Genomic DNA, 26878 nt, shown 5'->3' with positions numbered 1-26878 from the left:
GTGTGATTAATGTCCATGTATGGTAACATATCTGTTTTCTTCAGTTGATTTTTCCATGTCTTTGTGAGGATGGCCGTCTGTCTTTGGTTCTCAGCTCAAGGGTCTCTCCTGTCCAAGTACACGCAACGCCACAAAGAGGACTTGACTCTGAAATTCTTTCAGATAAGAGTTGCTAGGTGATGCCATTATTCATGCCTTTTTTTGTATCCCTATATTCATACCCAAATTCTGAGGTTCTTTATGAAGACTCTCATTAGTAGTCATATATTCATACCAGTGCCCCCCCCCCCCCCCACACACACACACACACTTGACCCCTCCCTCTCCTAGCGTGGGAAAGATGGATTGTTGAAGATGCTTCCAGCTATTTGTAAGTCTGTCCTCCAGCTTGCTAATTTTTCTGAATTATAACACATGCCAAGAATATCATAAGTAAAAACCAGTGGTTTCTGGACTCTCATGTTCTCTCTTACTGCACTAATAGTAGGTGAGAAGACAAGTTGTCATGCTATTTATTACTATTGATAAGAATATAAGATTCAATGAATATTATATCAACATTGTTCTGAGGCAGAATAGTCTGTGTGTGTGTGTATGCATGTGCGGTGTATTCTTGAAGGAAATGTACAAATAGACAGCACAATATTATTCATTTAATAAAAAAGCGAAATGCTCGGGGTACAGTCATTTCACTGAATACACATCCGCTATACACAGGTAGTTCAGAGTCTAATGAGATGACCCCACCCTTCGGCATACCATATATGGATTGGGTCCACATTCCCAAAGGCGGAGCTCATGACCCCACCTGTTTCTCAATGGGACGTTCGGCTGTAACAAGGGCAGTAGACGGTAGCGCTCACAGAAGTTCGGCGATATTACGAGATCCGCACACAGAGTAATTCCCGTCAAAGTTAAAGAAATGGATTTCCGTCGTATTCGTTGTTGTTGTTTGTTTTTGTATGTATTTATTAACCACGTGTTTATTACTCTTCAATCGAAAGAACGTAAGTGCAACATTTTTCGTCTTAAAATGTGTATGTAAAGAGCTTTGCTTTGTGGCACCACATGATTGTGAGGTTTGATGAGTTGGGGGATTGGGCTGTGACATGGCACTCTTGTAATATTATTGTATATGTTTTGTATATTACAGTGCTAATACAATGTTAACTTTAAGCTTTTCTCCTCCCAATATTTTTTATTTCAATTTCAGTACGTTATTATTCCTATGATAACTTGTCAATATGTGGGGAAAGACCCCTCTAACAATTCCATAGGCTATTGAAAAATATTTAATGTACTGTTTGTTGAACATGGTGAAATGATGAAGATGGTTGTAAATTGTCTAGAAATGGTCTAAGAATTAGCCTTTGTTGAGTTAAAGAAAGCCAGTAAATTGTACACAGCCAAATCAGAAGTGTGAAAGTAACTCGCTGTTAGTGTTGATTTGAACACTTTTGCAGTGTGTATATGCATTCACTTTCAACAAAGTGATGTTCACACTTTCAAAAGTGTTAAAATGTTTACATTTAGACAGTGTTTCTGTAACCCTATACAGAGTAGAACATTAAGACTGGCTGCATGAAATTCACAATGCACTGGAATGAAATATTAAGGATTTTACAATACACTGGAGTGAACTAATTAGTATTTCACTCTACTCTGGAGTGCAATATAATGAAATGGAGTAAAGACACATTTGTAGAGTTACCACCCATGACTGTATTTGTTAGTGACACGGGCATGGTTGTTCTTTTAAAAGGCCTATGGTTTTCAACAAATTATTTCCTAGGTGTATGCTATCATTAAAATTAAACTCTGACAATATACTTGACGTATATCATACATACACCTTACTTTAATGGCCTAGTTTTGTCCTAACTCAGTGGTGTTAGGAAACTCCTGGTTTACAGGCCATATCAGCCTGCAAGTCACATTATGCTGGCTTGCAAAGTGATGTGTAATTCCTCTTGGAATCCAGACATAATTAGGATATTCAAAAGTTGTCATTTTTATTCACCTGCATTCAGAATGACTGTCAGGATAATGGAAATTGATAAAGGAGACTACCTAAACCATTTAAACTGGAACAACCATATCAGTAACGAGTGAAATAAATCAAACTAACTGATATATTTGCCTTTGTGTTGCATAACATTAATAAGTCAATCAATGTACATGCAAAAACACAGACATTAAAAACAATCCTAAAAAATCTACTCGCAGTAGAGCATGCTGGGAAATGACACTGATGTGTGTGGTTTTGATGGGACTGTTTTACTCTTCACAGTGTAATACAATAACTCTGGTTATTAACACCGACACCAGGGTTATCTTTAGACCACTGAGTGTTAATTTCACTCTTACAGAGTGAATATAACTATTGAATCAACACTAGAAATGTAACATTAAAAAATCAACACTGGCTAATTTACTGTGTAAACTAACTTGGCTACTTCAAACATGCAGTAATGATCATTCTCAGTATTCTTCATTTATAAAACTAGGTAATATTGCTATTTGATCAGGTTTCAAGGAAGGAATATTACTCCACATGGTTATAACTTATAAGAAGCTTTTAGTTTCAATATTGGAGTGGACAGGGTCTTGTACTGACGAAATAGGGGATAGGAGTGTAGGCTGTGTCAGACTTCCGTTGGTTCTTAGGGATGCTCCCAACTATTTTCACTCCCTTTATCATGCTTTTTAACTTCCCACGCTTTTCTCAGCTTTCTTCATCCAAACATATAGTAATTAATAGTTGCCGGTTTATTTAATCAGGTTTGTCATGCCAGGGCATGTCCTTTTCAATGCAGTGGGTGGCATGATATTGGGCCTATTCGGTTAATCTAGTTCTGGGTATTTCTACTGTAATAATTGTTGGCTCAGAGAATCAAAGTAACTTTGATAAACCAGTTGAAGAGTAGTGTTACTTGTCCATTGCTAATTACATTGCTAACTGCACATGTTCAATTGCTTATGAACACCATATGTCCTCATATGAATTCAGAATGTTTTCTAATAGGGCTCTCTATTTGTCTTTCTGTAGAGGTGCTGCTGGATATGAAAGCTTCTGGGGGAGAGTTGGGCTGGTTGCCCTGGCCACATGAAGAAGGGGTGAGTAGTTATATCTTGAAGTGAGGAATTATAAGGATTTCCGTAGTCTAACCAGATGGTCGATTAGGACTCAAAAAATGACATTGATCGTAAGGTGTATTTCCCCTTACTAGTACCCAATGGTGGTTAACATAGGATAGATGTCACACAATGTTGATTCCAAGCCACATGTTTAAGTAGCATGTTTTAAAAGGGTCATAAGTTCTGCTCTCCAGAGGAGTAGAATGCCAGCTATTTTCTCCACTCTCATTCCTTCAGAATAGTTTTCTGGGAAAGATGGAATGAGTGGCAGCTCGCAAAGTCAGCCACTACTGGTTTTAAAGCAACCCTTTAATAATACAACCATGAATGTCATATAAATTCCAGGGTAAGAGCCGCATCTGAATTCACAGGACAGAAGTCACTTTTCTTGCATAGAGCCAACAAGTTATAATTCCTACAGTACTCCACAAAAAAAAAACGTTCTTTTATTTGATATAAAGCGGTGATGTGAATGTGGGAGGCTCCCGTCAGTCACTGTGGAACATAAGACTAGGGGAATAAGAAAGGAAGGCAGATGGGTTGTGTGGGAGAAAGGCATCCCTCTATCTATAGTTGTGTGGTTGACTGTCTAAAAAAAGCAACAGGACGTGGTCAGTGGCAGTGTGCTGACTGCTTTTCTTTTGTGACCATGAGGTTTACAGATCGTCCAATGCATTCTATTGGATCCCCCCCCCCCCCCCCCTGTTTTATGATGTTTCACCCATTCTCACCAAACCTCCTCAAACTTTTGAAGCACATTTCAATTTGACTTTGGAGTGGAAGTGTTAAGAATGCACATTGTCCTTGTCTTTGATCTATATCTATCGTCTCTTCCTTCGCACACACTAAGTTTCTCTTACTGTTGTCCCAAGTCCACGAAACAGACTTGGAATAAAGCGCTCACTGTGCATGGTCCAATGAAGTATGCCTTTGTGGCAGCCAACTGAGGTGTTAAAATAATTCAGGATGGCTATTCTTTTAAAGCTCTGTGCTTAATTAATGGATGCCTTTAAATACTGCTACCAGGCAAGCATTTCCTTATTTTCTCTCTCTTAAAACGGACTTAATTGTAGCCAATATCGCTGCCATGTCTTTTCCATGAGCCTATAAAAAAAAAAACAGTTTAACTGCCTTAATGCTTGGTATTCCACAAGAGTTTTGGTTTTAGTGTTATGTCTGTCTCACACAGCCACTCACATCTGTTTGTGGAAGCCACACACGTCGTTTAGCACGGCACAAGTCCAGATCAAATCCTTCCCTGGCATGTGGAAAAAAGTAGCAGGAAATTAAGCTTGAGCATTTTATAGGCTTCTCAGCAGGCAAACAGTTGTTTCATGAATAAAACAGCAAACTGATCCTTGACGAGAACAGAACCCCCTTGACGTTTTTCGCATTCTCTTAAACCCTCTCTCTCGTTCCCTCACTTCTGTTTGCTGCTTTTGCAACAGTGACCCTTGTCCTGTACATTGTGTTAAACTCAACCCCTGTTCTCTCTCTGTTTCAGTGGGAGATAGTTCAGACAGTGGTGAACGGCTCCCTCCTGTACACCTACAGTGTGTGTAACATCGACGCGGGGGAGCAGGACAACTGGCTCCGAACCACCTTCATCCAGCGGCGCCCGGGGACCACCCGCGTCTCTGTGGAGCTGCGCTTTGTCATGCGGGACTGCAACACCTTCGACGGCGCCTCGCTCGCCTGCAAAGAGACCTTCAACCTGCACATGTCCGAGGCCGATGCCGACGTGGGCACCATCTTCCGCAAGGGCCAGTTCCGCAAAGTGGCCACCATCGCGCCGGACGAAATCACGCGAGGCCGCGGGGCGCTAAAGGTCAACGTGGAGACACGGGCAGTGGCCCCTCTATCCAGGAAGGGCTTCTACCTGGCCTTCCAGGACATGGGAGCGTGCGTGGCACTGCTCTCTGTCAGGGTGTACTACAAGACGTGCCCGTCCACCGTGCAGAGCCTGGCCGCCTTCCCAGAGACTGTGGCGGACGCCCTGAGGGAGGTGGAGGGAACATGTGTTGAGAACGCAGTGAGCCAGGCCACCCCACGCATCTACTGCACAGCTGAGGGAGAGTGGGTGGTGCCCGTGGGACAGTGCCAATGTCGCGCAGGCTACGAAGCTGTTGGAGACTCCTGCCAAGGTAAGACTTACAGCCAGGCTTCACATATTGCATCTCTCTACACACCCCGACCCTCTGCCTGTTGTAGTGTTGGCCTAAAACGGGCTCTGTTGTATTGGGCGTTAGTTTTAAACAGTAGCTGTATTTATAGAAGCACAGGGCCTAACCACCACCCTGACTGGGTTTGAGAAATGACTGCATGGGAATGTTAATTGTAGTTTCTTCAGTGATTTCAAACACCTCAGAAATAAAAACGGTGCATTTTTCTGGATTCAGAGGAATGAATTTAGAGAAAACAGGGGAAGGTGTTTGGACAAGTTTTTGTTTGTTTTGTTTTGTTTTGATTAAGTTGCTCTATAACACCAATAACAGAGTTTTAGTATTGTAGCACTATTTCCAAACATATTATGGGAGAGGTACAGAGAGAGGGACTGTCTGGGAGAATATGTCAGAGATGAATAAGCATAGAGGAAGTGTTTGAACGTTTTGACTGCGGTTAAGAGGTCTCCTGGTAATCGTACCTGTTGCTGTTGGCCAACATTCTTTCCACTGTGTTTGTCTCTCATACTTAGGAATGAGGTGGGTGAGGAGGATACTGTTTGATAGACAATGAAAACTGGACAAGAGAAATCGGACTATAGAGGCTTGAGGCTTAAGAGTGTTAAGTTTAAATAAGAATGTTGCTGTTTAAGAACGTGCCAATGCTTATAAACCGTCCAATCTGGGGGTTTTTAGGCGAGGAGACTGGTAGAATGAGAGACATTTGTATTTTAAATGTTCTATTTGAGAAGGACACTGAGTACTCCTAGAAAGAACACACTACGGTAATGAAATTGAAATGGGATGTTTGCTCACATTGTTTGTATGGAAGTTGCCATGTCTTTGGTATTCCAGGGTGTGGTGTGTTAAGCTATCAGGAGGAAACATGGGAGGGAAGGGAGACGGGGAAGGAGAGACAGCGAGGGAGGAACATTACATGATTGTATGCTCAGTGAACTGTGGGGATTTCTGAAAGGAATTCTTTCACCCTCACGTCACCTCCTGTACTGATTGACTGAGGAGAGCAGTGTGGCTCGATGTGCCGACTGAAGAGTACCTGAGTGATGTGTCTTCTCCACACAGCTATTTGTGTGCGCCTGTAGCCATGGCTGCGGTGAACCACAGATTACAGGGACTGTGCCGTCACGCCCATCTCAGTCAGGAAGGGGATACTGAGTCAGTCTGTGGTTTCTGACAGACAAGAGGCTCCCTTGTTCAACAGTCAAAGATTCTAGTCACCTTGTGTGACAGAACTAGTTAGATTGTATCTCTTTTACTCCCTATTACAGTAGTTTATAGACCAGAGGTATTCATCTCTTACCTTACGAGGTCCGGAGTCTGCTGGTTTTCTGTACCTGATAATTCATTGCACACACCTGGTGTCCCGGGTCTAAATCAGTCCCTGATTAGAGGGGAACAATGAAAAAAATGCAGTGGAACTGGCTTTGAGGTCCAGAGTAGAGATGTATATAGGCCAGGTAACCAATTTAGCTCATAGTTTGACATGTTGTTACCTTACGACAGAGAAGAAACACTTCCATTTATCTAAACATTGAGAAAGTAGTCCACCATAGCTCTAAGCCTGAGGAAGAGTTCTTCAAAGGGGCTGGTAGTTCCAGGCGAAAGGGGGAAGGCCAAGCTCAGGAATGTTCCAGGTCCAGAATTCCCCACCTGAAGCGGAAATTGTCAGGGAGTCCTGGAGAGGAAAGGGGTATGTTTTAATACCAGGAAAAAGTCAGATTCCAAACCCTGCTGGACAACCTTGTGATCAGGATACAGGAAACACGTTTTTGTCACCTTTGTAAAAAACTAAAGAGAAAGGTTATTGTACAGCGGTTGTCATAACACCTCAAAGCCTGAAGCCAATACGTCAAAAAAAAATGTATTAGGGAATTGGGGGGGGCACTCAGTTGTCATAATACCTATCGAGACCTAGGCCAATCTTTCAAAAAAATCGAAACAACCGGGAAGTCCAGAAAATTGCCAAATAAAGTGGACGTGACAAACTTGTCCAGTTAATTATTACACTGATTTATAACACCGAGTCATATCCTAATTCTCTGTGTAGTCAAGCAGAAACACGTTCCTGTCCATGACAATGTATTTATGGGATTTCACCAAAGGCCCTCCGGAGAGAATCCGCTGGGAGAGAATCCGCTGGGAACGAGGAATTAAAGGGGAATGTTGGACCGGGCTGACTCAAAATAAGCAGGTTGTCCATGACTCTGTGTGAAGTCGCGAGGGAGGGGAGTTAGTGGTTGGTGGATAGTTGGTGGTCTCATGAGAGCTGGGTTAGTTAGATGTGTGGGACCGCCGGGTGCTTAGTTAGGTGTGGAGTGTAATTTAGTCAAGAGGATTAGTGTGGAGCAACAGGACAGCTTTTAGAAGGATGACATGCCCTGCTTCACTCCACTCATCCGGTCGTTAACACACGCCACGGGCTCTTTAATCCTCGTTCCCACTCGTTAGAACAATGGCCCGGCACAAAGAGCAAAACACATATTCAATTAATAGAAGCCACTGCCACCACCGCTCATTCATCAAGGGCACAGCCGCACATGAAGAGATCAACCGGGACAATGTGAGGCGTTATTTCAGTCCAAGGTCCCCACTGTTAGTGAGTCAGATATTTGAATGTCCTTAAGTTTGCAAGAATATATATATATTTTTTAAATGACACTTAACACAATGCGTCAATAACAAATAACCGCGTTAACACATGCATAATAACACATATCTTTCACATATCTGAAGTTTAACCCACTGCAACTTGAACATTCTGGAAAGATTGCTCTCGTGCCACTGATATACGCAACGCGCACGCCACCGTTTTAAGGGCTCTGATGATTCAACACAATTTATTTATGGCACCACTCAATCCAAACCCAGTCACAATAGATGAATAGGGGTGGGGGTGCGTTGATACGTGACAGGAGTCCTGCTGCTCCTTTTTCAGATGAAATAGGCTGGCCTCCTTTTCTTATGCGCGAGGGGCCCTATACACCCCCACACTCCCCGGGTGACTCCCCAGAGAGAACTCCTGTTGGTACTTTAGACTTTAACCCATCCCCCATACATCCATCTATTCATCTCAACCCCCCCCCCTACTCAAACTCAAAATCTCGTCCCCATTCTTTTATTGTGGGGCTGGTTGTAACGCAAAGGTCCTTCGGCCATAGTGATTAAGTCACCGGCGGATCCCTCTTGTCCATCACAGGTCACCCTCTTCCCTATAGAGACCAGATGAAAGACTGATCCCCTGGGGAGACATGAGAATAAAGGGAGAGAGAGGAGATAGCTCAAAGGAACCATTCTTACGCGTTCTTAAAGTAAACAGTCGATCCCACAAAAAGAACATTTGCGTTTAGGCTCCAACAACACAGTCGTTCAACAACATCTCCCCTCTAGCAGTTCTTCCTCCAGACTTCCTCTCCCCCTGCTCCATCCTGGCATGTTATCATTTGCCATCAGAGGAAAAGAGGAAGGAAGGAAGCGAAACGTTGCATTGCATTTCTTGCATTCTGGTTTCTGTCCAATACAAACACACACGCACACATTAACCCCCACAAGTTCTGGAATGGAAGGTACATTTTTTCTCTATATTCTACAGGTCAATTAAAAATTGCCAGCAGTAACTATGTTGCTAGGGCTCCTCAAACAATAACCACGTCTACATTCACAGTGCTAACCAAATGGCTAACCAGACCCTTATTTTACGTTGCTGCTACTCTCTGTTTATAATCTATGCCTAGTCACTTTAATTCTACCTACATGTACATATTACCTCATTTACCTTGACTAACCAGTTCCCCCCCTGCACATTGACTCTGTTCAGGTACCCCCTGTATATAGCCTCCACATTGACTCTGTACTGGTACCCCCTGTATATCGCCTCGCTTGTTATTTTACTGCTGCTGTTTCATTATTTGTTACTTTTATTTATTTTTTATTTTTTTACTTATCTATCTTTTTATTAAACACTTATTTAAAAAAAAAAGAATCTTAACTTCTTAAAGCATTGTTGGTTAAGGGCTTGTAAAAGTAAGCATTTCACTGTAAGGTCGAACACCCGTTGTGTTCGGCGCATGTGACAAATGCAATTTTATTTTATAGTTCAAAAGTGACGGGAAGGACAGAGTGATTATCTGCTGTGCTTAGTGTTTCCTTGGCATCCAGTTGACAAGTGTGACTTGAGGATGGAACTTGAGGATGGAAAGGACAAGTGGAAGCAAATCGTCAGGAAAATCCTATTCCATTCGGTTTAAATACAAAGGTCTGGTTACAGTTGAACCGCAGCCTGAGTTTCCTTCCAAGCCCCAGGGCACTGACAGAGATACCGTGTTGTTGTGTTGTAACTGAATCACTCTCGCCCCATTGTGTCTATACATATTGTACTAGGACTAATAGTGACCCTCCTTTCTCTTTCAGCGTGTACGCCAGGCTCCTTTAAAGCGTCCTTGTTCAGTGAATCCTGTGAGGTTTGTCCGAAGAATACTGAGCCATCTACAGCCGGCGCCTCCCTGTGTCCATGTATGGAGGGATTCTACCGCTCCCCATCAGACCCTCTCACGTCAGCCTGCTCTGGTAAGAACCATGGCCAGATAGTCGCCTACAGCAGGGCGTACCACCAACAAAGGTTTTAGCCACTTCTACGGCTTTTCCTACAGTTATTCTGTGGCCGACCCATGTTTTACCTCATACCCTCATACAATACATTGTCTTTATATCATCGTCGTGGTGATAGAGGAATCTGAGGATTGTTCATCGGGTGTATTAGCATGTCGGAATGTCTCGTAATAACTCTGTCTACTCTTTGCCTCCTCCTCCTCCTTTAGCCCCGCCCAGCGCCCCTCGTGACCTGGCCTCCACCACTCTGTCAGCGGACGGCAGGCTGCAGCTGTCCTGGAGCCCGCCGCTGGTGACAGGAGGCCGCCGGGACATTTGCTACAGCGTGGTGTGCGAGCGCTGCGCCGGGGCCCTGTGTGTGCCCTGTGGGGACAAGGTCCGCTTTCAGCCCGACCCCACGGACCTCCAGGACACCGTGGTGACAGTCAGCGAGCTGGAGCCCCATCTCAACTACACGTTCACTGTAGAGGCCCGCAGCGGAGTGTCTCAGTACAGCAGCCAGAGACCCAGCAGCACCATCACCACCGCTCTGCACTTCACTGATCCCCCCAAGGTGACGTCCATCCGTCTGGACGAGCGGAGCACCACCAGTCTGTCTCTGTCCTGGGCTCTGTCCCGCCGAGCACCATCCCACGTCAACCACCGCTATGAACTCATGTACCGCAGGAAGGTAAGACATACAACGGCACGCGTCTCTCTCTCTCTCTCTCTCTCTCTCTCTCTCTCTCTCTCTCTCTCTCTCTCTCTCTCTCTCTCTCTCTCTCCATATCAGTCCCACATGAAACTGACACACAGCACGACTAATAGTACTAGTGTAGCTCTATAGTGAATCCCCTCTCAGTCCTCCTCCTCTCTCTCTCTCTGTCCCGCGCAGGAGGACGACAGTGAGCGTGATGTCACCACATACACAGTCCTGGTTCTTGAGAAGAGTTCGGTGCAGATCAGTGACCTCTCCCCTGGCACGGCCTACATGTTCAGAGTCCAGGCTCTCAGCCCAGAGGGGAAACCAGGGAGCTACAGCATGGAGCACGAGTTCAAGACCCTGCCCATGGGTAAGTGCCCAAGAAACTGGAGACTGTTCTTTTTCTCCAACGTCCAAATAAGATTTCTTTGCCACTCGAGTGTGTTGTGGTCTAACTGTGTTCTCTGGGGGTTTTCAGCGGAGTCTCAGATCCAGAGCAACTCCACGGTGGTCATGGGAGCTGTAGTAGGAGGAGGAATCATGCTGCTGGTTGTTGTAGTCGTTCTACTACTACACAAACGGTTAGAACACACTACTGCTATCATATCCCTCTGTCCTAAGATAGTATATGATTATGGGTGGTTCAAGGGCCAGAGCTGATTGAGAATGTAATGCCATGCCATCTGTAAGATGCTGTTGAAAACTGTAACCGTAGCTGACTGAGTCTGTGGCTGAAGACGAACTTGCCCTTTTCGCTCCGGCAGCCTGCCTATGATAAAATGGATCGACAATGTTCAAACTTGAGAGGAGATTGACGAAATGAAAAGCCACGTCGTGGCTCTAGCTAAACTTGTCTAGTCACCACAGGAAGCATGTTGATGGGTCTCTAGGCTATTTAGTTAGGGATGCCTTGATATGAATGTCTTAGCATTGCCTATTGTCTGACCAGTCCTAATAGTTACTGTGCTTCCTAACAGGAGACTGAACTTCCGTCACCGACAGCGATCAGAGGACCCCTACTTCTCCAGTTCAGGTAAGAACCACAGCACCCGTGAATATGTACCTAGATTAGATTAGAGACGTGTCCTACCCGAAGAGATTATCTCCAATCTCCACCGCCTTCACTAATTGTCTTTCGCACTTCCTCAAGATCAACTGAAGCCCCTGAAGACCTACGTTGACCCACACACGTACGAGGACCCCAACACGGCTATCCTGAAGTTTGCCAGCGAGATTAATCCCAGTCTTGTCACGAAGCAAAAAGTCATTGGAGCCGGTAAATGTCCAAACAGTTTACAGTAACATTTTGAACAGATCTCGCCGATCCCCTAAACCTCAAGATGAAGATTGCTGTATTAGTGTTCATCTCTGTGTGTGTTTCCGTTTCTCAGGTGAGTTCGGTGAGGTGTACCGCGGTCTGATGAAGGCTCCAGGGAGAGGAGAGGTGGCGGTGGCCATCAAGACGTTGAAGCCAGGCTACACAGAGAAGCAGAGACAGGACTTCCTAAGTGAAGCCAGCATCATGGGCCAGTTCTCCCACCAGAACATAATTCGCCTGGAGGGAGTCGTCACCAAGTGTGAGTCCCTGCTCTCAGACACTGGTGGTGTCTCAAATGGCACCCTATGCCCTATATAGTGCACTACTTTTGACTAGACCCCTATGGGAACTAAAGGGACTAGGGTATCATTTAGGACATGGCCACTGATTGACTACTGATTGATCCTCTACTGATTCACTGAATAGTCATTTGTGAGTTATTGTCCTTATCTCGCCTATCCATGTGCCTCATTCGTTGACATGAAGAACTCAAATTTGCCCCTTTTCTATTTATTTATTCAAGCAGTCAAGCATGCCATGATTGTGACGGAATACATGGAGAATGGGGCACTTGACAACTATCTAAAGGACCACGATGGGGAGATTTCCTCGTACCAGCTGGTGGGCATGCTGCGTGGCATCGCGGCGGGCATGAAGTACCTCTCTGACATGAGCTACGTGCACCGAGACCTGGCTGCCCGCAACGTTCTGGTCAACAGCAACCTGGAGTGCAAAGTGTCTGACTTCGGCCTGTCCCGCGTGCTGGAAGACGATCCCGAGGGCACCTACACCACCAGCGTGAGTCAACTCTCCATAGTACCGATGCTCATGTATGGGAACAGAGTGGGGGTATCACAATCTACCATGTGCTTTGCAATTTGTAGCCTAGTTATGTCTTTACATATTATTGGGAACAACGGATGAATAATGCCATCAGTGAGCCTCCTGAAACCTTTACGTTAGTAATAGCTGGTGAAAACATTCCTTTCAGTCTCATTCTTATGATGTGTTTTTGTTGCTGTTCCTTCAGGGAGGGAAGATCCCCATCCGCTGGACCGCCCCTGAGGCCATCGCCTACAGGAAGTTCACCTCGGCCAGCGACGTATGGAGCTTCGGCATCGTCATGTGGGAAGTCATGGCCTTCGGAGAGCGACCCTACTGGGACATGAGTAACCATGAGGTAGGTCCTACGCTTAATCTGTCACGTCTCAGGGAAATGACAGGGTTCTGTAGGTTTGGTTAAACACAAGGCCTCTGATGCATCACCTCTGGGTATTTATTCTGGGTGCATAGTGTTTAAAACAACCCACTCAAGGCCACCAAGCCAAAATAGTTCCCACAGTCCCTCTTCACATAAAACTTTTAGTGTCCTCACATTATACCCTGATGAAGACAGCTTGTCTGTCGAAATGTTGGACTTAAACATTTTTTGCATCTGAGCTCCTAGAGTGTGCGGCTCTCCTTTATTAAAAAAAAAAAAGTGTCCACACATTAACACAAAACATGTTCTTAGAGTCTGTTGGCCTAGGCGTGGTCTAAGACAACAGTGGGCAATAAACACAAGCTCTGTGAGAACACAGTCTAAACCCCGCTTCCTCCTCTCCTCAGGTGATGAAGGCAATTAACGAGGCCTTCCGGCTGCCTGCGCCCATGGACTGTCCATCCACCGTTTACCAGCTAATGCTGCAGTGTTGGCTCCAGGACCGCTCAAAACGACCCCGGTTCCCTGACATCGTTAACATCCTGGACAAACTGCTCCGGAGCCCAGAGTCTCTGAAAACCATCGCAGACTTTGATCCCCGGTAAGATGCCAATGAATGAAGCTGATCTCCCCTGGACTTGACAGTTTATCTTGTTCAAATCACATACTGTAAATGTAACACTTACTTACCAATATATTTCCCTGTTCTTACCCCACAGTGTGTCCATCCGCCTCCCCAGCACCAGTGGCTGTGACGGCTCCCCCTTCAGGTCTGTGCCGGAATGGCTGGAGTCCATCAAGATGAGCCAGTACACTGAGAGCTTTGCCTGCGCTGGAATCACAACCATGGAGCAGGTGCTGGCCATGAAGCATGAGTAAGTACTACACACATGTTCAGTGACCACATGGCACAGATGTATCATCCTCACCACATTGCAGGGCTTAGTTGGCACCCTGCCACATTTGAACATACAGTAAAAGTATTCAGATCTTTGTTAAGCATTTGTTGTCCGGTATGCCACACGATCAGTAATGGAATGCGACACTCTCATTCACTGAATGCTGCACCCGCCCAGCCCCCCGCACCCCGCCCATCTCATTACCCCCATACCATTCCTCACTGCCCCACCCTCAAAAGCATCATTGTACTCGGCTCCAACGGAATATATGACTTTCCATATTTTGCTGTGTCATGTTCAGGTCGGAAGTCGCAAAGGCAATCATATTGTATACTTTCCCTTAACAGCTCCTCTCTCTATCTGCTTTCTCTCGCAGCGACATCAGGAACATTGGCGTGAGGTTACCAGGTCACATGAAGAGAATCGCCTACAGCATCCTTGGACTTAAAGACCAGACCAGCTCACTTAGTGCTTGCAGTACAGTGTTTGCCGTGTGAGACCCCCCCCCAGCCTGAGATTCCCCAGAATAGGACTGCACTGAACATCTCATTTCATTGTCACACTTAATGGAGCAAGTTGGGTTGAGCATGGTTGTACTAATGTCAGAACTGCGCTGCTTTAGACTGATCAGCGGCATGATTGAAGAGGACCCCGCCAGCCAGCCAATCAGAAATGGCATGTAAAAACGTTGAAGTACCCCATGACAAGAGACACTGAGAGATGTGGTTACAGGTTACAGAAAAAGTCATGTATCAAGAACGTTTTATATTATCAAGTGTGGATATACTGTATAATGGCAGATAGGAAACCACAGCCTTTTGAAATGGCCGCGTGATGACTCGGGAACAGGAAGGATGGCCCCACTTTGTATTTTTCTCTGAACTCGAAGTCTGACAAACGAGAGACATTCAAGCTAAGGCATTCCAGGACCAGGGCTCCCTCCTCCTCAAGCACTCCCTTATTCCACCAGTGACTTCTGGACTCTTATTAGTTTTTTTTATAAAGATTTGAGGCTCTGAAATAACAGATGGATAGATGAGAATGCCTGTCTACTCAAAATGACAGGTTTATTGGTCTTCGGAATATTTCCGCTCAGGGCAAGAGATCAGATACTCTTTATCTTTTCCGTTTGATTTTATAGGTTCCATTCCGACTGCAATCCACCTCATATACTTTTCTCCTACATTTTGAAATAGTTTTTTTCATTTTTCATTCATTTCTCTAGTTTACAGTTTGCCTCCATCTAGTCTTATAGTGGTTCTTCCATTATTATTTAATATTTATTGTATTTTGTATTTATTATATTTGTTTAATTAAAAAGACACTGATCTGGCACATGTTTGTATATATGTATTTTTCAGTCCAAGAACATCAGCGTTGCCTTGGGACTGAATCGCTTGTCTGAATTCAATCAACTAGCAGAAAATACATTTTGGTACATGAATCACATTAAAAAGAGGCAAGAATGTTTGATTGAAATAGATGAATTGAAATGGAGTTTTCCTTGACACCCACCCTCCAAATCAAAGTTGGTTGTGTCCACAGTTTACCAGATGTTATAGCAGGTGCAGTGCAATGCTTGTTTGACTAGCTCCTAACAGTGCAGTAAAACGTCAAACAAGCACACACATAATCCAGAACTAAAATCACGAAACGTCAGAATGAATCTAATTAACAACCCAAATGACACAGTTAGCTAATACGGTTGTCGAAGCAGAGTCCGCTTCGATGTCAATTGGTGACTATACCATGGTAGTCTGAAATGTCACATCTCCACTCTACTGTACTTCATCAAATATGCATCACGAGCTACTGAGCCCCTGCTACATTCCCTGTATCTGGGACTTCGCGTTCATTCCTCTTCAATGAACAATTGACTCATCATTTTGAGTTGGACAGCAATTACAGAACGTTTCTAAATGTAATGCTTAGTATTAACACATAGTGTGTTTATCCATTTCAACGTTTCACATCCACCATGGTTATTTTTGCATGAATCTACAGTGGGGCAAAAAAGTATTTAGTCAGCCACCAATTGTGCAAGTTCTCCCACTTAAAAGATGAGAGAGGCCTGTACATTTACATGTACATACAGGCCTCTCTCATCTTTTTAAGTGGGAGAACTTGCACAATTGGTGGCTGACTAAGTACTTTTTTGCCCCACTGTATATGCTATCTCAAACCTTTATTAATGTCCAACTGTATGGGCTAATTGATTATTATTCTTGTTATGTACTTCTTAAAAAGAATATGCCGTTTTGCGCTCTGGACGGACCTAAATGGTAAATGAAGATAGATGAATAGAGGAGATAGAGGTGTAGGAAATGACAGCCACTGGCCCCCAGCTCTCGTTCTCTCTCCTACGATAAATATTGCACATGGTTATCCAGGCAGCAAAACATTCACCCACCCTGCCTCACACACACCAACAAAAAAGGACTCCATCTCACACACAGTATAAAAGACGGTACGCGAGGACAAAAGAGAGGGCTGTGGTGGACAGTGAAGTCTCCTCACAGTAAAGCATTGGGCGGATTAATACAGTGGAAAACTGCTGAATATTTGCCATTTCCACCATCTACCTCCTCACTTCAACTTCAAAATCCCGCATGGAGAGAACTCAAGGTAACTTCCCACAATAATTTAGGATCTTCCTCACACTGTTCCAACAATAACAATAAACTTGCAGGTCCGTTCAGAAGATGTGTCGTTTTACCTGTGTTATGACTAACTTTACAGGAGACATTGATAAGAAATAGAGGGGCTTATGTAATACTACAGTTGTATTGTGGTGAGGATGAAAACTAGCTGCAGTGTGAGTGTGCATCTGGGGGGTAACAGAGGTGTAAATGGCTGTTATTTTCAGGCCACTCTCATCCTACGGGGACGATCCAGTCGATGGGAGACATGTACCTGTTCACAGTGGATGTGAGTGAATACTCTCCAGAGGATGTCATCATCACATCGTCAAACAACCTTATAGAAGTCTATGCGGAGAAGGTGAGCTGAGGTTCCGGTACATCAAAACCTTTTTGTGTATAAGTTATTGTTGTTACCAAATGTACATCTGTTTTTTTGTTTGTTTGGGATCTCCCTTACATTCCTCCTCTTCTCATCATTTGTTCTCGCCAGCTAGCAGAGGATGGCACGGTTAGGAACACTTTTGCCCACAAGTGCCAGTTGCCGGGGGATGTGGATCCCATGTCTGTGACAACCTCATTGGAAAACAATGGTGGCTGTCTGACTCTGACTGTCAAAGCCAGAAGAAATTAGTCTTCCATAGGATGTGGGAGGCGTTGAAAAAGTTTAAACACACACACACACACACACACACACACACACACACACACACACACACACACACACACACACACACACACATACACACACACACACACACAGATCTGGTTGCATTAATTCAGATGATTGTATTCAAATAATTAATTTAATTTAATTCACATTAAATTCTAACTTGGGGAATGGGGTGGGGCATAATGTCCTTAGGACAACATCTATTCTTGAATGAGGCCCCCGGGAATGGTGCTCCGCAGTGCCTAATTTATTCATTAAGTTGATATATGTTTGAAAGGATTTTAATATAGCCCAATGTTTGTTTATTATTTAATGTTACGTCTGCCAGTTCCTCTAAGATCATTTCCAGAATAAACAAATCAAACACCAGCAATGGAAGTCAATAAAATTTTAAGTTAATGCCTTTACTTTGAAAGTAACCGGAAGTTAAGTATTTTTGTTGTTGTTACAGGAAGTAGGTTGTCATTAGCGTCACAGCAGCAGAACGGTTTTCGGATGGTGCCTTCAAAATAAAGGTCCGTGGTGAAACGCTATGTATATGATATTTTTTTGCGGCTTTGCATGGTTCATAACGTATAACAATATATAACTACATGGGGAAAAAGCTAAACTAAATGGAATTACTACTTTATATAAGATCAATCAAGAATATTATAAGGTGGAGAATATTGAGAAATGGTTGGAGCTTAAGTAAATTAATGTAAATAACGTAATAGCCTACTGGTAAAAAATATAAGCTTATTTTATGAGTCTTGTTAATTTACTGTTGTTATTTTTCAAGGATGCAATTTTGAAATGTAATGTTTAAGAAAAGTCTTACTGTATTTTTTTGTATTGCACAAACAAATTGTACTGTACAGGAAAAACAATCGATTGTGTGTCCAGTCAAGTCTACTCACTAGTGTCCCTAGAACACAAAACAGGTGAGTTTAAACATAAAGCAAGGTCATAGGAAGTGTTGCTGGACTTTTATTGTGGTCAAACAGCTTAAATGGGGTGCCTGGACACCCTGTGGTTCAAATAAAGCACTGCTCATCGGACGCATTGTCATACCAAAAAACCTTCAATGTAAAATACAAATACCTTATTATCTTCTTTCTGGTGGACACTTTGGAAAATATACAACATACTACATGTGTATTCAAAAAGTCAATAGAAATGCAAGTACATTTGGTTTAAAGAAAGCATACTTTATTCATAACTCTATAAATCAATAATTTATAGGCGTACAGTTTATTGCATTGGGGGCTATGGAGTTGGTGGAGTATAGAGTGTTGCTGGGTAGAATAGACCAGAGTCCCCAATGAAATAACACCATATATGGATTCTACTGAACCTACTGAGTATTCCCAACTCCACTTTTACATCGGCACATATAATACTTGTTTCTCTATAAGCAATATGTTATTCATATACAGTGTTTTGCATTGAAGGCATTTATTTGACTTTGGAAAATGTTTTAAAACCATGCAAATGTTCGATAAATATGAACAAATATGGTAATGTTTAGACAATAATTTGTCATGTATTCTTTTAAAACATACAAGTTAATTACATTTCTACTACTTGAGGGACTTATATGCAGGGGAAATTCCGTGACCCGGAAGTACTTAGAAAAAGAAACGTCTTAATGTTGATGACGAGACGCTGGGTTGGGTGTCAAGGTAACAACGCTCATTTTTAGTCTCCGGTTCTCTGTTAGCGTTAGCGTTCTCACAATTTAGTCGCGCAGCGCTACGGTAACGTCAATGTGTGTTAAAATATAATTCATGAACTTCAAAAGGTGCAGGTGGTCCGGTCGGGTACTCACGCAGGGACTCCTTATCGGGTTGTAGACGTGCATAGAGCAGATTCTTTATAGATGCCACGCCAGTGCGTAGTCGAACCACACGATATGGCACAAGTCCTTGATCCTGGGTCGATTGTTGTAGCCGACTGGCACCGAAGTGCAGATAGCAAGGAGTTCTTCAGCAGGATTCTACACAAGAAAAAACGTAGAAACTTTGGTATGTTTCTTGACTTAGTAGCTGCTAAGTTGCCCTGCTTGTATATCATCCATAAATCATACCGTAGTTAGCCTTATATTGATTCATTGTCTTTACATTTTAATACAGCAAATATATTTCAAACAATTTTCCAGGTCTTCTGGAGGCTATAGTGATGCCCCCTAATGTGTCTGTGGACACTGTTCACTACAAGATCTTCATATCAGGAAAGAGTGGGGTGGGGAAGACTGCTCTTGCTGCACGTCTAGCTGGATTCAATATTCCCAACATGCACTATGAAACTACAGGTAGGCCTCGTGCAGCTGTGAACATTTGGCATAATACCTGGATACTGTGGGTTAAATTAACATGTGTTTACAGGGCGTTTCTCAAGTAACAACTGTTATTGTAGGCATTGAGACCACAGTGGTGTATTGGCCTGTGAAGTTGAGGGAGAGCGGTCGTGTTCTGTTTTTCCGCTTGCAGCTATGGGACTGTGGAGAGAACGCCTTACGCCGATTTGACCACTTGCTTCCGGTATGCTTGAAGTATCACAAGCTTCACCTAGCACAGAAAAAAAGCATAGTAGCATTAAAAAAAACGGCACAATGTTTTGGTGATTCATATGAACAAAAATGATATAATTCCCTTTTCCTGTGCATCTCAGTCCTGTAAGGAGCAGCTGGATGCCATCCTCTTCCTCTTCTCCTTTACTGACCGAGTGTCCTTCGATGATCTGTCCAATCAGATCGCCAGAGGGTCTGAATCTTGCGACAGAGTTGTGAAATTGGTTGTTGGCACCAAGTATCCTTACATTGTTCCCTGTGTGTGTGTGTGTGTGTAGTTGACTGTTTTGTGACCGACTAATATCCACTACTCAGAATTCTTTGTTCTTGACAGCGACCTCAGATTTGACCTGTTCATGCATACAGACGTGACGGAGAGAGAGGTGACTCGGTTCCAGGAGGTCTGGGGGTTGCCTGTGTTCCGTATGGGGGGTGACGTCAGCAACGTCAGTAACCTGGGTGAGGTAGCCCCCCTACTGAACTGCCTGGCAGAGCACCTATGGCACCAGGACTGTGTGGCTACCAGGTCTACCATCCTTCCAGTCGCCACACAGTCAGAGGCTGCTACTGTGGTACATGTATGAAATCCAATAGGTTGAGAGACAATTGTTTTCATCTCCTACACCACTTCTGTGGTGCACTCAACAGAGATATCCTGGATTACCTTCTCACATAGGACTGTGGAGAAACAGGACCTGCATTTTAGTTTATTGGGCCTTTGAACATGTTCAACTTTGTGAGGACAAGCATTCATCCAGGCCTGGAAAATGAAACTTGAGGTAAATGGTGATTTGCAATGTTGGGTTTTTCCTTTTTAGGAACCACTGCCACCTATAGGTTAAACAGGGAGAAGAAGCAGGCTCTGTTTTTAAAAAATCAATCTGCATTTACACATTTTTCAAAGTTGTGATCTTGGTAAACAGAAGGGATACAATTAGTAGCCAGTGTTGGGGAGTAGTGAACTACATATAGTTAAACTAGTAATTTAAATACATTTTGCAGTAGCATGGTGGTAGTTGAACTAAATTCAAATCTAGGTAGTGTTTTCAGTAGTTAAGAACTTTTTTTTGTCATGTAGCAGTATAGCTAACTACTGGAACTATACGCAACTTTTTTTGAAAAATAAAATATTGGTGAAGTAGGCAAGAATTTCCTTTTTGAGGCATTTAGACCTGCTTAATTCTCAATTTTTGTGTTTTAGGCCAAATTACACATTCTGTTAACATCTGACTCCAGAGTGATATGTTCTTGCAATTTGTAGTCTGACATTTCAGATTGAGATATTATTTATAATGTAGTTTGGATGTAGTGAACTACTTTTTCAAAGTAACTTCAGTTAAATAAACTGTTTCTAAAGGGTAGCTTAACTTTCAGTGTGAAGTCATTTGTAGCTTTGTAAACATTTTCAGAGTAGCTTCCACAACACGTAGTAACACACTGACATTGCCAAAATCCATTTTCCAGGTACACCAGTTCCTCAATTTGCAGAACCCCCCCCCCTTCACCACCTGGTCTCTACAGAGCATTGGAGGATAGAAAGAGAGAACATAGGATTGTAGGCTAACCATTTGACAATTGACAGCTACCTTGTCTACGGCTTCAATGGCCTCTTTCAGACAAGGGATCTGAGTCTTGCTCAGTCAGCTTCAGAAACCCGCAGCATTAACCTCAACAAATTCCTCTCTACCAGACCCCCAACCAGTGGAGCCAGGGACTTGCACCACCCAATACTGCTGCTCCTGTCGATGTAGACTCCGATCTCCGAGGCCTGCTTACCTCCATGATGATCTTCAGACAAGACAGAGAAAATAAATTGACAGCAATAGAGTGATGAGGGTCTCCTGGTGCATCATGTTGGTCACATATGGCATGTAGAGGGATCAGAACATAGGGTCGTGATGGAGCAAGAATCTCTCCAACCTGAGAGATCACCGCAACTCCAGGCCCAGCAGAAACCTGCAGGTATCAGAGCAGTCATTCAGCCTAAAGCCCCATAACACACAAGTTGGTATAAAATGTCAAACAAATGGAGATGGAGGATTTGGTTTGAGCAAACGGAACAGGAGTTGACGTAGCGAATAACGTCCTGCGCCAAGGTAGGCCACCAATACTTCTCGGAGATCGATTGAGTAGTACGAGAAATACCTGGATGCCAAGCGACGACAGCTGTCTGCGCCCAGGTCTTATCCCTGTGGGAACGTAGATGCGCTCAGGAGGACAGATAGTGGGTGCGGGCTCCCTCTCCAGAGCCTGGGGAATGTCCACATCTACGTCTCAGATCACAGGGGCTACGACTCGAGAGGAAGGGATTATGGGACAGGGCATCGGCTTTGGTGTTCTTTGAACCCTGGCGATAGGTCGTGAAGTCAAATCTTGTAAAGGGCCCACCTTGCTTGGCGCGGATTCAGCCTCCATCAGATCAAGTCTACAGGTGGTGCCTTCTGCCCATTTAATAATCCATTTCCCCTCGCCCTGCCATAAGGATAGAGCTGACATAAAAACAAGTCTGCTTAATTCACTAACTCGTACGTTTGCAGCAAAGAACAAATATAAGACAGATTAGCAAAACATGACTAATCTTTTAACACCCATTCTTTAGAAATATCAAAAAACCACACACATACAATACAAAGAACCAGTTTGACTTTATTTGGGAGTTTAAATTGAGTACAAGAAAACCTAAATAATTAAACCTGCCACGATGTTGTTGGTATATGAATATGATCCAGATAATGCAATTTAAAAAAACAAAGTTGATAATGGATATGAATGAATGATCTGACAGCTGGATAGGGTAGACTTGGACTGTGGGAGAAGTTTCCAGTTCTGCATGTATGATAGATGTCTGAAAGTGAACAGGAACTACCAAACCCCCTCTATTAATGACCATATCACATTTCCAAAGATGTTATACATGCTGTTATATTTGAAGACCTCATCCTTTACCTGCATCCCCAGAAATATTCAATACTCTTAACTCCTTGGCTATGTTGATGTTCCTCTATCAACAAAATCGTGCTGAAAGTAAGAGTGCTGCTTGATTTATTTTCTTGTGCAAGCTGTTTTAAACATGAAAACACCCAGGTTCCCCAGCATTGGCAATAATCATATGACTGAGAGAATGTCATATTACATAATGCTAACAATCGGCAGAAAAAGACAAAAGATCAGCAGTTAGCAATGCTTCTTAAATGCAGTCATTTCCAGAGTGTAATATGTTTACTGTCTGGTGGGTCTTATCAGAATCGGAGTAGAGTTAAAATCAAACATCAATTTAAAAACAAATTAATTGTTTAGCGGAGCAATAATACTGCTGACAAATCGGACATTTTAACATAGTATTTTAGGTTCATCTTCAGCCCTTTAAACAAATGCCATTTCACATACAAATGTAAACATTTACCAACATTTTCTCGTCAATGGGGCAGTTCAATTGAGTTTAGAATAAAATACGCATATACAGGGTTAAACGAGGGGGGGAATTAAGGAAATCAATCTACCAATCTATAAAATCCATGAAATAGGCACCAACTACTGCTGCATGCAAACACAACTCCGGTCATATTGGCTCAATCTAGGAACAAATAAGTTGTTGTATGGTCTGTGAGAAACCAAGAGACAAAAAGCATTTCCCCTTTAGCATGTAGTGGCTGCGAGGCCAGGGGGGGTTCAGATGTCACCATCAACAATAAGACAAGAGTACACATGAAACCCATGTTGACAAGAGCCTGGGTCTCCCATATGATTGTAATGTTGTGAGTGTCTAGGTGGGCACAGTGATCTTGCGGGCCAGCAGAGCCAGCAGAGCCAGCTCCACACAGCCCTGGGCCTGTTCCAGTGCCTCTGCAGCCTCCCTGGCAGAGAAGCCAGCTGTCTGGATCCTCTGGATGTGCTCAACCGGAAATTGTTCAGTAACGGGATGTGGAGCAGAGAAGAGAGGGGCTGGAGAGGAGGAGGGGTGTTGGGGGCCCAGGGCCTGAGGGGGGGAAGTGCGGGGCGAAAGGCCGGAGTCATCCTCAGGTGAACCCACAGCCATGGACAGAGGGCTCCGCTGTGATGGCTCAGGATGGAGGCCGGGAGTGTCTGGGTTGTCAATGGCAGAGGCTCTCCCGTCTGCCACGCCCCTCCCCTGCTGCCCCTCCGGGGGCTCCCTGAACTCCAGGTCTGCTTGGAGTGAAGAGGGCGAGGGACTCTGGACCTCAGACACAGTCCCTCTGTTTTTACTGGCATCTAGCCCATACCCGTCAGCCCTCTCTTCCCCCCTGGAGTTGTCTGCACACTGTGGTTCTAGTTCTCCCTGACCCGCTCCTGGTTCAGCCCCTGCCCTGTCCCTAGTCTCCAGGCTCTGCTCCTGGCCAGAGGTGCCTGGCAGGACACAGTCAGGAGGAGGCCCTCCGTCAGACATAGCAGCAGCATGGTTGGCTTTGGCATCGCATGGTTCTGCACCAGCTATAATGGCAGTAAAAGGGGAGGGTTGTGTGGTGTTTTGAGGCGTCAGGGTTTGGGGCTCTGCGGTGGGGTTGTCGTTCAGTCCGTCAGCGTCCTGTCTGTGTGAGGGGGAGCAGGAGACACTGCGGTCCTGGGGAGACAGGCCACAGCTGTTAGACACCAGCAGCTCATGGAGCTCCCGCAGGGCCTGGGCCAGAGACGGGATCTGGTCGGAGTTGGGACAGCGCTCCCCCTCTGGCTGGTCCCTCTCTGATTGCACAGTGCTCTGGGAGGAGGCAGGGGGAGACTCCATCTCTGCAGATGTGGATCCAGAAAGACAGGGCTCCAGGGTGAGTGATGGGGTATTAGAGATGGGACGGTGGGAACCCCCTTCTCCACTCTGCTGACTTGGGTTACTCAGACATGTCCGGTGATCTGTGGTGTTGACTGACATGTCCTCCTGCTCCATGGGCTGAATTGGGAGGCTTTCCTCTGGGAGGGGGGACAGGGAGCCATTATTTGCCTTCTCAGAGACACACATCTCTGGAGGGATCAGACTGTCTGAACCTCCCAGGGTGGGAGTGCCAATCACAGACTTGTCTGCAGGAGGGGCGCATGTGGACAGATCCTGAGCCGGGGGAGTGGGGATGGTGGGTAGGAGTCGCTGGGTGGGGTTGGTAGGGCTTGGGTCTGAGAGAGGAGACTGTTTGGCTGTAGGTGCTATGTTCTGGGATGAGGGCCCAGGGATGGAGAGACCCAGGAAACCAGGCTGGGTTTGGCTCTGCCCTGGTGTTGGGGCCCCGGCCTGGCGCATGTAGGCTGGAGCAGACTGAGAACGGTCCAGGGCAATGCTCCGGGGGTGTCCGGGGGAGGACAGGGGCATGTTGTTCGGATGTTTGAGTGTTGGGAATGGTGGGGATTCCGGTGAGGTAGTTTGTCCACCTGCAGTGTGAGGGTAGAGATCAGTTTTAGAATGAAACAGTAGTTGAACAACAATTGAAACCTGCTATGGACCAAAACACTCTTGTACACAACATGCATAGTTTGTCCATGCCAGCTTCTGAAATGAAACATGATATTGAAATGCAGAGACCTTAAAAGGGATAGTTTGAGATTTTGGCTACTTCCCCAGAGTCAGATGAACTTGTGGATACCATCAAATCAAAGTTTGTCATGTGCGGTGAGTACAATAGGTGTGGACCTTACAGTGAAATGCTTACTTACAAGCTCTAACTAATAGTGCAAAAAATGTATTTTTATGTTATGTCAATGCGTCCAGTATAAAGGAAGTTAGCATTAGCACAATGCCTGGAAGTCTACAGGAACAGCTAGCATGCTTCATTGCCAAAATCTCTAACTATCCCTTTTAAATCAGTGATTGCATCCTCTACTTCTTAAAATAAGTTGAAAAACATGGTAATTACTATTAATCAATAACATTGTACCGATATGTTTTTTTCTCCCAATAAGCCCAAAATACAATTTTGCAACAAAAAAGAGAATATGGGTGATAGACTTAGCATTTATTCTCTCTGTAGGTTTGCAGTACCTGGTTGGTAAGGCCCTCTCCAGCTGTCTTCACAAATGCATCAGTGCTGTCCTGCTCAGGGTTAGGCCACACACCACACATCATGCAAAGGGACGCAGAGAGTTAGCACTCGCACACAAAGCATGCACCACGCTGTCAGACTGTTCACATAATGGTGAACAGTATCAAGCAAAGATAACTTTATTTGACCAATGACCCTAGAGGTCACAGAGTGATCACAGGACCTGTCAGCTAATCTCTTCCATAAGCTAAAATGGTCCGCAGAGTGATTTCAGTGTATATTTTTTTTACTTAGGTAAAGAAGAACTGTAAAACCAAATAAAGACTAAACACTAGACTAAATCCAACCACAGGTCAGGTTTTGATTTCATACCTAGGTCTGATTTATTGAGCTTATTTTTGAGGTGATGGCATGCAGTGATCATGTATGTGATAGAATCAGGGGTTGGAACCGGTTTAGGGAACAGAACCAAAACAGAACCTGGAACAAAAGTGATCCATACTGTTCCGGGAACAGAACTGTTTAATAACGTTATTTTACGTTCAACTTTTTTTTTCTAGTCCCACAACAAAAACGTAACAAAGTGCCTCTATGCAAAGCCATCACTGTCACTCAGAAATGTATTCCATCGTCAGCCTGCAACCTGGAAATCTTACCCTGTGCGTGTTTAGGCTACAGTACTGACATTATGAGCTCGATTCAGAAGATAGGGAGAGATTTTTAATTAGCCAGAGAAGAATGGATTAACATTTTAAATGGTAGTTAAGGATACTATAAGCCTAGTTATCACTTAACGTTGAATTCATTACTTACAAAAAGGTAAGACGTGTTTTTAATTCTGGTGTCGCTCTGCACACACAAGCAGTTAGCGAGCTAGATCAAAGTACATTTCAAGTTCCTCCATTGAAGCCGCTCCTCTTTACGTATAATTGTTGGCCTAATTCAGATAATGCCTTCAAGCCTTCTCCTCAACCCTCCCCCCAACTGCAAAATGTTGGTTGCATCTTCACT

The 26878-nt window shown here is 44.2% G+C and overlaps 3 protein-coding genes across 5 annotated transcripts in view; 2 read left to right on the top strand and 1 right to left on the bottom strand.

Moving 5' to 3' along the window:
• Nucleotides 1-812: 812 nt before the first annotated feature.
• LOC115136296 (ephrin type-A receptor 2-like) lies at nt 813-15361 on the top strand. 2 transcript variants are annotated; one of them, XM_029671891.2, is made up of 15 exons: nt 813-1007; nt 3050-3117; nt 4643-5282; nt 9729-9884; nt 10136-10596; nt 10801-10978; nt 11087-11189; nt 11586-11641; nt 11759-11884; nt 12000-12185; nt 12453-12724; nt 12957-13106; nt 13535-13728; nt 13847-14002; nt 14403-15361. In XM_029671891.2, the coding sequence occupies exons 1-15, from the start codon at nt 923-925 to the stop codon at nt 14521-14523; spliced, it is 2952 nt and encodes a 983-aa protein (XP_029527751.1). In that variant the 5' UTR covers nt 813-922; the 3' UTR covers nt 14524-15361. The 2 variants fall into 2 exon arrangements, with proteins under 2 accessions (XP_029527751.1, XP_029527744.1); XM_029671884.2 differs by having other exon boundaries at nt 12450-12724.
• A 3603-nt stretch (nt 15362-18964) lies between these two features.
• cplane2 (ciliogenesis and planar polarity effector 2) lies at nt 18965-21250 on the top strand. The gene is made up of 5 exons (XM_029671876.2): nt 18965-19344; nt 19479-19631; nt 19736-19860; nt 19991-20127; nt 20233-21250. The coding sequence occupies exons 1-5, from the start codon at nt 19200-19202 to the stop codon at nt 20471-20473; spliced, it is 801 nt and encodes a 266-aa protein (XP_029527736.1). The 5' UTR covers nt 18965-19199; the 3' UTR covers nt 20474-21250.
• A 1267-nt stretch (nt 21251-22517) lies between these two features.
• Nucleotides 22518-26878, bottom strand: part of LOC115136272 (protein DDI1 homolog 2-like) — a 31841-nt gene continuing 27480 nt past the window's right edge. Inside the window, exons 1-2 of one of the 2 annotated variants that reach the window (XM_029671864.2) lie at nt 25867-25917; nt 22518-25259 (exon numbers count right to left, since the gene is read on the bottom strand). In XM_029671864.2, the coding sequence (XP_029527724.1) occupies nt 23653-25200 (1548 nt within the window). In that variant the 5' untranslated portion in view covers nt 25201-25259; nt 25867-25917 and the 3' untranslated portion in view covers nt 22518-23652. Of the gene's footprint in view, nt 25260-25866; nt 25918-26878 lie in introns of those variants that run through there. The other variant, XM_029671869.2, reaches the window with a different exon arrangement.

The sequence above is a fragment of the Oncorhynchus nerka genome, linkage group LG2 (genome assembly GCF_034236695.1).
Source record: "Oncorhynchus nerka isolate Pitt River linkage group LG2, Oner_Uvic_2.0, whole genome shotgun sequence".
NCBI lineage: Eukaryota > Metazoa > Chordata > Actinopteri > Salmoniformes > Salmonidae > Oncorhynchus > Oncorhynchus nerka.
The sequence above is the reverse complement of the archived record's forward strand: the minus strand, read 5'-3'. Positions and strand labels throughout refer to the sequence as shown.

Coding starts and splice junctions, on each gene's coding strand:
- LOC115136296 (XM_029671884.2), top strand. CDS start 923: ATGGATTTCCGTCGTATTCGTTGTTGTTGTTTGTTTTTGTATGTATTT. Junction 3,118..4,642: donor CCTGGCCACATGAAGAAGGG/GTGAGTAGTTAT, acceptor TCTCTGTTTCAG/TGGGAGATAGTTCAGACAGT. Junction 14,003..14,402: donor GTGCTGGCCATGAAGCATGA/GTAAGTACTACA, acceptor TTTCTCTCGCAG/CGACATCAGGAACATTGGCG.
- cplane2 (XM_029671876.2), top strand. CDS start 19,200: ATGCCACGCCAGTGCGTAGTCGAACCACACGATATGGCACAAGTCCTT. Junction 19,861..19,990: donor GATTTGACCACTTGCTTCCG/GTATGCTTGAAG, acceptor TGTGCATCTCAG/TCCTGTAAGGAGCAGCTGGA. Junction 20,128..20,232: donor AAATTGGTTGTTGGCACCAA/GTATCCTTACAT, acceptor CAGCGACCTCAG/ATTTGACCTGTTCATGCATA.